At 39.4% G+C, this 12,667-nt stretch overlaps 1 protein-coding gene across 1 annotated transcript; it reads right to left on the minus strand.

The window, feature by feature from the left end:
* Positions 1 to 1,993: 1,993 nt before the first annotated feature.
* Positions 1,994 to 11,958, minus strand: LOC139741076 (uncharacterized). Its single transcript, XM_071651666.1, has 2 exons — positions 11,911 to 11,958; positions 1,994 to 3,620 (listed from the first exon to the last, which is right to left on the minus strand). Exons 1-2 carry the CDS (start codon positions 11,941 to 11,943, stop codon positions 2,478 to 2,480), a joined length of 1,176 nt encoding a protein of 391 aa, XP_071507767.1. The 5' UTR covers positions 11,944 to 11,958; the 3' UTR covers positions 1,994 to 2,477.
* Positions 11,959 to 12,667: the final 709 nt, after the last annotated feature.

The following is a 12,667-nucleotide window of genomic DNA, read 5'->3' on the forward strand; positions in this document are numbered from 1 at the left end:
TCTTATGATGTTCATATTATTTTTGAAGCCATACTTATTATTATCATTTCAGCTGCTGACGTCACAAAGTGGACTTGTCAATATGTACTCAATGGTAACCAACATGCTGGTCTGGTGCTGTACCGTAGGCATGGTAGGAGCGATAGTTGCACTAGCTTGTTGAAACTTTGCTTCGCAAGTGAAAATAGAAAAGTGGTCGTATTTAGCTGGGAGAAGCCTCTTCAGCAATATCACTACTCTACCGGAGGGTACTGATGCTATTATCTTTATCCCAAAAGTTGGCAGGTACCCATCCTCTTTTGTTCTTTTTTTTTTTTTTCGTCATTTATTTTTTTTTGTACTCCTGGGTAAGGAGGAACATCGTGGATAAAAAGTTGTGTTCAAAGACTTGGGAGAGTTCGAATTCGGGACGTTCCGTTTGGAAGTCCAGTCTCCCGTGCAATGATACCACAATGTGGTTGAAGAAATCAATGTTCCAAAGCGATGATTATTATATACAATTTATATGAGATGTGGATTTCAGTTCAAGGATCAGTAGGAATGTGCCTCTCAGATAAATAGGATTAAACAGATGTACTTCATAGGGCTTTTTACACTTGTGTTTCTTAACCCCGGACTTTCTCTGACCCAGGACTATCGTTAGTCCCGTACCAATTTTTTCAGCTTTTTACACTCGCCAATTAGTCCCGTACTATCTCTTGTCCGGGGCTAAGGAGAAAACTGACCTTTTTACACTCGTATGTCTTAGCCCCGGACTTTCCAAACCACATGAATATTCATAATTACGCTGTGTACTGTACACGTACACGCACGCACCGGCAGCACTTGATTGCCTCGTTTCTGATTGGTCAGTGAGGGTCGGACTTCGTCTCCGTCGCTTAGCCCAGGATTATTTTTTCGTTCTGTTTACACTCACTTGCTTGGCACCGCAATTGCGGTGCTAACCCCTGCTATTTTGCAGGGCCAGATAGTACCGTACTATCGGTGGGGCTAGCCCACTTTGGCAAAAACGAGTGTAAACAGAAAGTGGGCTAAGGATAGTCCCGTACCAACGGTGGGGCTAAGGCCCCCCCTTAGCCCCACCGATAGTCCGGGGCTAAGCAAAAATTTACAAGTGTAAAAAGCCCTTTAGTTTATTTATTTGGATTGGCTCAGAATTTTCTTTGGAATTACTGAAGGGAATGTACACAAAACGATAAACAGATGGTAGAGGATAAGTTGTAAGATACACACAAACGATATTCAGCGCGCAGAATGATTAGCTGCGATTATCAGTATCATGGTGTTATAATTCAAGTCATTTGTGAAAGGTACGCATGATAAATCAAAAAGGACAAGGCTTGTTCGACAAAGACAGCCTCGTTCAATCTTTTTATCATCGCCAAAACTCTGGACGAGTTTTGTATGTCTTTTTATGATCTTTGCTGTTTCACATCTCTGGTCCTCGTAAATCTTGAGATTGTTGGCAGTTAATGACAAATACTTAGCTTCAAACCCAACAATCCACCCGAACACAACAATCTCCAACTGAGAAAATGTTGAATTCATAGCACTTGATTCAAATTATTGTTTTCTTGTATGGTACATCTGCGTTTTCTCCCCCTCCCCCTTTTTTTTAACATCTTGACGAATTCCCCATTTCTGACATTTACTCTTGATATCAAGAATATACAATTTTTGTGTTTTGTTGTGAAGTAGGCAGCTAGGGAGTTAGAATGTTAGTGTACATGGTGACAAAGGATTGCCGCTCCACAGACGTTAAACACCCTCCCAGAGATATCACGTCACTGCTTCGGTGAATTTCAAGAGGTTTTCCATTTCAATATACCACGCAACATTACTCTTGACAACGAAGAATTATACTTTCAGATGCCTGTCGGACAATCAGCAATCATTGAAACTGTAATACACTTTTGACATTAACTCGATAACACATTTTTTTTTTTATAAGCCACTGTGCATAAATGAGACAAAATTATTTATACGTTCAAACAACACGAGTTCATCCAATACGTTAGGAAAATATTGTAAAACATTTTCAGTCTAATAAAATATATATACTTTCGAAGTTAAATTCAACGTGCAGACAATATGTTCGTTCTTCATTTTCGGTGCCATTCATTTTCACTGTCTTTCAACAACAAACTCGTGTGATACATAGTACTGTAAACTGTTATTGGTGTCAATAAAAGTATTTTACATTTCCGCTATAAAAAAAATCAACCATTTCGGCAAAATTAATTGGCAATTTTCACAAGATCAGCTTTTCTTCATGGTTGTTTTGAGTGAGCTTGTGTTCTAATCCAAAACACAACCAACTTTGCTGATTTCGTTCAAAACTAATTACAAAAATATGACTGATTTATACAACAGTGAGAGTACTTGCACTAAAAAGGAACATCATGTTCATTTCCCCAAAACCTCATCAGACACTGAAACGCAACGAAATGAATGTTGCGAATCTTCATCTAAATAAACTAGTGATTCAAATTCAAGTTCACGACAAATTCACCGTTGTTGTTCGAATCAACAAATCCCTCATCCACCAAGTCCGCTTTGAAGTCCATAAATTCAATCTCGGAATCTTCGGACGTTTCGGCGTCAGAATATTTCAAAGACGACTCGAACGTAGGCGGCCACTGTGGTTTTTCATCAACGTTGGGGACGCCCTCCCCAAATTTGTATTCCGACATCGAAACGTTGTTATGTGCACATCGGTCAGAGGTTTGCGGAACAAGGTGAGGAAAAAGTAATGGAATGGTGGTCGTGGGCGTTGTTGATGAACTGTCTGATGACGGGTACAGCACTGGCGGACTGTCGAATGGTCGAACGCCCATAATAGTCTCGTCTCCACTGTCAGTGAGAGCAGGTGGCGCTGTGACAATAATTCTGGGGTTTCCTCCATCCGTTCTCGAGATATCATCGTTCAGGGGCATATTTTTCACACCATTGCAAAGGTTACTCACGTCCGGCTGGCAAATTCTCTGATGTGACACCTTCTTGACCGCCTCGGCTGCCCCGTCGTTAATTGCACCTGGTGAAAAACTCGCTGTAGTGACCACAGTGCGTTCTAAGTGGTCACCGGTGTCGAAGGCTGGGCATACATTTTCCGACGTGTTGTAAGGGTGGCTGTCTTGACGCCCAAATTCTCTATTGTAGCGCCAGCTCAATTTGAACTTTATCTTCCTCAGACAGTCGAGCGCGGGCGGAGATTGCGTGGGTGGTGGCTGGTCGCCATTCGAGGATAACTCCTGAGCAGTGGTGTTCTCCTGGGAGCTGCTATCATTGTGGGTTACTTTTTCCGTAGTCAGAGTGCCGTCGCTGGAATTATTCCACACCGGTAATGTTACAGTGTAAGATTCCCGGTCATATTTATCTCCATTAGTGACAGACGATCGTCTGCTTGACATGCCACCGTACGAATTTCTCCTCGCGGAGGCTTTCGCGGAGGGCCGGTTTCCGCCAGAAGACGCACGTTTGCGGTGTTGCTTGCCCACGTGGCCATTGTGTCCGTGCTGGCCGCCAGAGGGTGAACACGTGATGGGCTGCTTTGCACCCTCCTTGGTAAGGAGGTCACGACCTTTCTCTCCTGGGGTGTCCTTCCGGAGTTGCTGCAATTCCTGGAGTTCAAGAAAGAAGAAAAATGATTAAGAATAAGAGGCTGTAAAGCATAACGTTCTTATTGTCTACAAGCGAAATCGTCATTAACGGCGAAGCGAACTGGGCGCATCTCAACAACTTCATATCTTACGTAGATCTAATGTGTACGAGACGCTCAAGTGTTTTAGGTATGGCTTGTATAGGAAGGCTGGTAGAGAGAAGTAAATTCACCATATCTTGACGTTTCGCTTTCATTTTTTTAAACCATACATTTGCCTTGGCCTTTGGATCGGCCAAGACAAAATGAAAAGAGGTTTTCACATAATCGTGCAACAGTGTGTTGCATAATGCTGCAGAGAATGACAGCGCGAGTTTGCAAAATAATGAAGAGAAGCTATAAAAGGGGATCTCGTGCATAGTTACAAACGCATACTCGTAAGTTCACTGCAGTCATGTAGTAGTTTAAAAAAAAAATGAAAATGTTCAAGTCATGCCCTTGGACCACTTGTACAACAGATCAAATTCTTAAACTGCCCCTCGATGGGATGAAATTGAGATTCCTGACCGTGATATCAACCAAATTGCTGTGATCACGTGGGATATATTCTTTGAACTATAGAGCCTTCTTTAAAGTCCATGTCATTATGGCTTACATTAGAAGGAGAAAGGCAACACATTATTTAATATCAATTTTACAAATCGGAAATAGTTACATCACTGAACAACACCAGCTGCAGCCACAGATATGTCAGACATACACGCGGACTCTGGCGCCAACAAAAGGCACAAAGGATCATGCAGCCACATTTATACACACTGGAACCTCTCTTGCTGCCATGGCTACGCAACCTTTTGATTGCTACTGTTGTCTAACTCGACTACGTATTCGTATCTGAGTGTTGTGCAATTCTCGAGTATTTGCTCGTAAGTTTTTTATCTCTTTGCTTGTTTTTTTTTCTGTATATGTCATCGATCTTCAAGAATCGTGTACACACTGCCAGCTACTCAGCCTCTATAGCTTTTAATGAATAAGTGAATACCATGCTTTTTGACATCTATTAAGGTCGCAAGCTAGCAAGCCTCTTTCAATACAGTGCTGTATAATTAAACGCAATGCTTTTTGAGAAAGCCACCACCACCCTCTCCCCATTCCAGGGATCGTTTCAAACATTAATCATAATTTCCTAAAATCAGTTTGAAGAAAATGAACGACCATCACTGCCCTGAAAGACACGTCAAGACGTGCGGTGTTTTCGAAGCCATGATGTACCCTGAGCATAATTACTATATACGGAAATGTTTCCTTTGAGGTGATGTATAACCAGTAACAACTCATGTACAACCAGTAACAACTCATGTACAAATGGAGGAGAACTCCGACACAGTCACGTGATCAAACTGATTCTCATTATGACGCAACAAATACTCTATTTTCATCATTTCAGTTGATTTTCAAGTGGTTGCTTTATGCCGATTGCTCGCTTTTCCCCCTGATTTTTTTCCTCGGCTTCGCTGCTGATGTTCTTTCCATTTACGAGGGGGGAAATGAGAAAGGGCGTGTTCGCTTTACAGCGCAAAGTCTGCCAAAGGTGCCGATGATATGAACGATTCCGGTTCTCTCAATATACTTTGCCAGCCAGCTTATTTCAATCGCCATATGGCGGGATTTGATCGACATCCATACAGTCCGCCAACAGCTGGAAAGGACTGTCAAATTGAGACATATCGAGTCATATTCATAGTCTACACAATGAACACACGGTAATCTGTAAAGCATTCTTTTGCTGTATAGACGTAAACATTTAAATATCCAAATCCGAGTACGCCAGTATCACGTGCATTATGCTTACGTATACAAGAAAACAGAGACAGGTAAGGGTGGGGGAGGGAAAGAGAGAGAGGGAGGGCGGGGGGTATTATGTCAGTACTATTCAAGAACCGCTAACACGCAATCAATAAATACAGCATTCGATTTCCATTTTAGGCTTCCTGTAAACTACGCTCACATCCAATTTCAAGCTTTCAATCAGCCTACACCACGTCATTCTTGAAAATCAGAAGGGGAAAAAAGAGGAAATGGATGGCACTGAAACACGAAGAGAGAATTGTAAAGAGAGAAGGAGGAGTAAGTGTAGAACAAACACAAGAAGTCAGAGTACACGCACACACCAAAAGTATTATACTCATAGAAGCACACACGTATGACTTGCACACGTTATGAAGACAAGTCTATGAGAAACAAACAAGAACAGAATGATGTTCTAGAACACGAACTGGCTCTGTGAGTTGTTGTTGCTGGGTTTGTTTTGTTTTGTTTTTCTCTTCTTTTTTTTTTAACCGTACCGATCCCTCATGACGTAAGCAGTGTAGGCGAGAAATAGTATCTCGCTCGGGCAGGAAGCAGTACACTCGCAGCAAAGACCGGAGGTCGATAGACAGGCAGAAATCGGTTCTAGCATCGCCATTATCGTCTGGTCCTAAAATGACAACCGCGAACAGCTCTTTTCATCAACTCACACGATCTCATGGAGTTCTTTTTTGACGTACTGTGAGAAGCCATGCCACCAACAACTAACCCGCCCGTTTGTTAGCTCTCGGGGCTATTGGAGATGTGTTTAGGGATCATCCGGGTTTAGATACCCGCTTTCTTCCCTTCGCCTTTAATACATTCCCATCAGCCGAGACGAGAGGAGGAAAACCAATTTAGACTGCAATGACGTCACGCAACTGGAGGATGAATTACTCTTTAAACGCTGTTTATTTGTAATGAGGGGGATGTGAAGGGCAAATTTAGGCGGTAATTGTTCCTGTGGGTTTTCTTAATTGAATGAATGTCCCACGTTGTGGGGAATGCGTTGGCGTACAAGCTTCTTTAGGTTATAATAATTGGGGGGAAATGGGGGGGGGGCAGGAAAGATTTACTAAATCCATGCGCTGGAACAGGTGCGCTGAGGAAAGTCTACGGAGAAAATGCGCTTTGCGTAAACACGATAAATTAAGACAGATAATTCCGTTTGCCATAACTCATGACACTTCCTCTATTCCCAAGAATGAAATAATCATCATAATGCAGTAATATGACCATATGCTTAGCTTTTCGAAATTCATTTCTTCAGGTAGGTCTATAGACAAATGGTTGGAGTTCGTGGTTCTGATTGACTTGCGGCATCCTCCCTGTATGTGTTTCGTGTGTGTTTTAATCTCGTTACAATTCCAATCTTACTATACGTTATGTGAAGCCCTGCACGCGTATGTTTCTTTTTGGAGTATGTTTTCCTGTTGTTTAAACTGACATTTACTTTGCATGATATGAATGACTGTAAACATTAATGGTACTTTGCAAATCAAGGAAGGGCTCCAAAAAAGAAGAGTTAAAGTCATTCTCATGATAACAACAAGAGAGACAGAAAAGAAAAATTCAATAAGACTTTGTGGTGACGGCATGCCAATTTGCATCATTTTATGAATTTATCAGTTTTCATTTTCACAGTCAGTACAGATGAGGATTCACGCAATCATCAGGAGGAAGGGAAATAATTGAATTTTCCCATTATTGTCAAAACACGCATACACTCTAATTTCTAGTTTGACACAAGTCGTGTTCTGACGACGCTTGACATCTACAGACAAAACTCTGAGACGATAATTATTATGGCTTTGGGCATACCGTGAGAATCAAGGTCTGAATGAAGACATGAAAACAAGACGGCTGGCTGTCTTTTGCAAAAGTGCATCGAGGCATCTAACATAGACATCAGCCTTTCTTATTTCACATTAATATATGTCGCTCTTCATGAGCCCATGCCCCCACACAGCTGGCAAGTTCATAAGCAGTAAATAAGGTGGATTAAACAGCTGATGGGAGGGTGGGGCGGGGGGCAAGAGAACAACAAGTTCATTTGTAGATTTATATTTGGATTGCGACCTAAACCCATCGATCACTAAACGCGCAGTAGCCTGATAAACAAGACGGAAGAGAGCCGAACCCACAGCATGTTGATGGCTCCATGCCCTGCCAGATTTTGCACGGCATGTGGCGTTGTTCCATCATCTCAGCTGCTAGTTTGACAGCTGCGTCAATAGATGACAGCCATCTATATGGTTGGCTGGGCGCGAGTTGTTTTTAGAAAACCATAGCGCCGGTAACCGGGAGAAGGAAGCAGCGAAACTAGATATTTTTATGAAAGTGCGTGGGCGCCACGCAGTGTCAGCTTTGTAAACTCATATTTTCAATAACCGAGCTTTCAGTATAATGGGCAAAGCTCTATTACGAACGTTAATATACATGTGTGTGTGTGTGTGTGTGTGTGTGTGTGTGTGTGTGTGTGTGTAAGTAATATGGATAAAACGAAGGTTTTGATTATTGGTAAGGATGAAGAGAATGTAGCACAATTTCAGTTTGGAAGTATAGTTACAGAAATTAAGATTTTAGGGATTACATTTGCTTTAGAAAGGAAGAGAATGGAGGAAGTTAATTATAAAGAAATATTAAGTAAAATTAAAAGACTTTTAGGTTGGTGGAAGCAAAGAGATCTCACCATCATGGGGAAAATTCACTTACTTAAAACTTATGCTTTATCTAAATTGATTTATGTGGCGTCATCCTCTGTTGTTCCAAAATGGTTATTTGATGAAATTCAAAAAAGTTGCTTTGATTTTGTGTGGAAGGGCAAGGATCGCGTCAAACGAGCCATTATGTATCAGGATTACAAGGATGGTGGATTGAGAATGATGAATTTTGAATTGTTTGTGAAAACTCAGAGAGTGATGTGGGTAAAAAGACTTTTGTATGGAGAACGAAATATGAGTTGGAAAGTATACTTTGATCACAGTTTTAAAGCTGTAGGAGGTAGAATTTTATTTCTTTGCAATTATGAGACTAAAAAACTTTCACTTAAGGCACCATCGTTTTATTTAGAAATGTTAGCTGCCTGGGAAGATTTATATAACTGCAGAAGTTTTGAAGAAGGGAAAATTAATCCAATTATATTTAATAATAAAGATTTTTTATTGAGAGGGAAAATGATATTTAATGCAGATTTATATGAGCGGAAGGTTTATCACTTAGAACAATTATTTGATAAACAATCCATAAGACCAATTAGTTATTTTCAAAGTTTAGGTTTACAAAGTGAAAATATTGCTTATGTATGGAGTTTTTGTGAGTCCATTTTGAAAAGTGGGAAATATGATGGAATTTTATGCAATTGGTATGAAGTAGATGTCAGTGATTTTAATATACCTTTAAAGTTTTTTGGCCAAATTACAGATTTAAAAAAGATACAATCCAGGAAGATTTATTCACATTTCGTGTCTCTTTTAAAGCAGTCTTACTGTTTAGAAATTAGAGATGGACACCAAAAATTTGTTTTCGCTGATAAAAGTATGAGAGATATTTTTATAAGGCCCAGAAGTTCAACTCTAATTGGAGACTTAAGAGAATTTCAATATAAGTTATTACACGGGGCGATTTATACTAAGGAACAGCTCCTAAAATTTGGTTTTGTGGCTGATAATTTATGTTCCTTTTGTGGAAAAAGCTCTGAAACTTACTCGCATTTATTTTGGAACTGTGAAAAAGTTAAATCTTTATGGCATGATTTCATTGAGTACTTTCAGTTAGAAGAGTTACGTAATTTAGCTTGGCGGGATATACATATTGGTTTAGAAGGAACTTCTCACAGAATCAAACTGTACAACACTCTTATTCTTATAGTTAAACATATGTTATATAAAGCGAGGTCACAGTTAATAACACCGACATTGGTAGAATTAAAAAAGGCATTAATGCAATGTCGAAAGGAAGAGAATGATATTGCCATAAGAAGAAATAAACCGGGTTTGCATTTGCTGAAATGGGAATGTTTAAAAAATTTGTAAAGGATTAGTTTATTTATGCACCCGTACTTCTCCCCTTTTGTGTGTGTTTGATTACTGACTTCTTTTCTTTAGATATTTTTGAGTTCAGAGATAAGTATTGTGTATATAGAATATATATGCAGGTATGTGGATATGTATATTGTGTGTATGATATGTGTATGTGCATGCATGTATTGTGTGTATGCAGCATATATCCTAAGCATAATTAGCATAATTATTATGTTCTGAATGCGAGCAGAAATAGCTGTGTGTTGTGGTGAGTGAATGTGTGTGCAGGGGGTGTGGAAGTGTGTTTAAGTGGATGTGTGTGTGTGTGTGTGTGTGTGTGTTAGTGTAGAGGGTGGGGAGGTGGTTTAGAGATGAGAAGGACGTTTTTTTTTGGGGGGGGGGTTTTAAAGTTTAAAGTTATGAGTAGTTTGAGGGTTGGGTATGGTGGAAAGGTGGGAATGAGGGTGGTTTATGTTGTTGTTGTTGTCATCGTTCTTTTGATATAATAGAAATTTCATTTCCTGTTTTTTTAGTGTTTGGCTAAATTGCTCACAAATGCATATATGAATTCTGCTTGTTTGTTTTGTAGTTAAAAAGGAATGATCGGATAATTCATTCTATTTCCTCTCTTCTGTTTGATATCTGACTTAAAATGAATTGAATGATTATTCTTGTTTTATGGATTATGGATTATGTCTCATAACTGTAGGAATATCTACATGATTTATGACAGATGTTATGTAGAATGTGTGTATTTTTTTTTGAATTGTTATATTCTCAAAGGAAATGGAATTAATAAAAAGATCACTGAAAACAAGTATCATGCTTATGATTCATGCAGATGTATAAATTATAGCGATGATTGTTTCTAATGAAATGAAATCACAGATTAATCGGAGACGCAGGTGTCATTCAGGGAGCAGTAATAGCAATTACCGGACAGGGAGACAGGGCTATGCGTGCGCGCACATGAACTGTATACAAAGTGGCACGACAGACAACGCACTGTCAACGTCCTTCGTTGTGTGCGGACGAAAAGGCACACGACGAAAAGGTAATCAGTGTCTGTATTAGATTCCCGCTCTTTCCATGATCGGCGCATGCGCGTGGCACGGTGCCACGAGTAAGTTTCACTGATTACCCTGATAAAAGTGCTGATTATTTTGATGGATGCATTCTTGGTGTAGCTATAAATTTGATGCTGGCCCGCTCTCCCGACTAAGATGAATGACCTCATGTAATAATTGGTATCAGCTCCTTGTCAGAATCATTTTGATATTGCTATACATTGACGCTTTAACGCCAAGCATGCGATAATTATGAAATCTATTCTTAGCATGATTTGATTTTCTTGACCCCCATATGGTTAGGTTGTGTGAAAGTAAGTGAATTTCGGACGGGAGTCTCATTTGCGGTGGGACGTTCAAGGCAGGGTGAAAGTTCTGTGGCAAATTTACAAAATCGTAATCTGTATTCTGTTGAGCACAGGACATGAAATTTTCTCCTTCGACGATCTCCTAAAAAACCGATGACATAGATTATTAACCATCGGAAAACCTTGAACATTTAGGATTTTCCATTCTTGATAGTCATAATATTCTTTCACGTTTTAGCAGACTTCACTTTGATCTCTCTAAAAGCTGCATTTTTACACATGCAACCACAGAAAGAAAAAAACAATATTTTGAAAGCTATACTAAAAGACTATTTAAATAAGGACAAGCAAATCCATGTTGTTACTTGCAAAAAAAAAATGCTCTGTTTATCAAAATGTTATATCTCCTTCAACAAAACTAAGTCATAAATGGAATCCTATCTCTTTGAATGCATGCACGTGGATTACCCATTTTTACCTTTCGTTCCTTTGTTTCCTAATTTGATTTTCTATCATCTTAGTATATTGTTAGAATTAATCTTGTTTATAATCTCTCTTTTCTTTGTGCAGTAGTGAAAATAGCCTCCGCTCAGCTGAAGTCAACATAATCCAAGCATGTATTTCGTTTCCCCATCTAAAACAAACACTGTTACTTTTATCGCTTTCAATGCGTATACTTTCTCAAGTCAAGGAGGAGACTCATGCTACCATATTGATAATCCAAGATTCCTCGTTAATAGTCCGCCGTTCAAATTCAGAATTACCCGAGTCAATCACAGAATATTTCGACCGATCAGGATCGATATTCTATATCCAAATCTAAGATTGTTCGCTATCCATATACACTACGGATAAATCTCTTAAAGTTGTTTTTACAATCCAGCGAACAAACCTCAGGAGAGACCCAGAAGAAGGTTTGGGGTTGTCACTATAGTCAGTGGTGCATTAAAGGAAGATACACATATATAGAATTGTAAATGTAAGTTCTGAAAATAGTTTACTCAAACTTAAGGTACAATAAGGGATTGCGATTTTATTTCTTTGCCGTCCTACGTCTTTTTTCTTACCGTCAGGGCTGGCTCCAGCGTTAGCTGTGGCATGGATCCCACCGAAGATCGGCCACTTCTTAGACTCACTCTCCGGATCCTTTGCCTGCAAGAATCAAAGTATGGTGGAGGAAAAAATAGAAATATCATACACCACATTTAATTTCATGTTGAATTTGGCTTTGATATAGGGGCCTAAATTAGGACAATAAAAAAGAAAAAAGTGATAGCAATTCCATCAATATAATCATGAAAGAATTTCGAAGCTCCTATAGTGTTTTTACAATGTTTTTTGTTTTGTTTTGTTTTGCTTTGTTGTGCGTTATTTTTTGCAATTCAGTAACTTGCAACCACACGTCAAACTAAAATTGGTAGAGGGGATGACTTGTCAAATCACCTCACCTTTTTGGTTGACATGATATCTATAGCAATGAGATGTATCCTTTCGCATCAAATCATTGTAGGCTTGCGATAACCTAGCAATGTTTCTTTAACGGGAAAAGAGGTGACAGTTGCTCAGTCATTAGTATATTTGTTTGTAAACAAATGGAAAGATTAAAAGGTGATTACGTCATTGTCTCTTCTAATTTGCCTGAAACTTTGAAGTCACATAACTTTCTTGTCATAGTATGTCCGATTTCGCTGATAACTTTCTTTGTGTGCGTGTATGTGTGTGAAAATGCACCTTAAATGAACCTAGCAATGTCTGAAATTTTGTTAATCATTAACATGGAAACATGAAAGTTATGCTCAGTCTAGGAAAGGGTGCATTCCAATG

Source organism: Diadema antillarum, unplaced genomic scaffold (assembly GCF_040938485.1).
Source record: "Diadema antillarum isolate AM-2024a unplaced genomic scaffold, OU_Dant_1.0 seq00000901_RagTag, whole genome shotgun sequence".
In the NCBI taxonomy this organism is placed as follows: Eukaryota; Metazoa; Echinodermata; class Echinoidea; order Diadematoida; family Diadematidae; genus Diadema; species Diadema antillarum.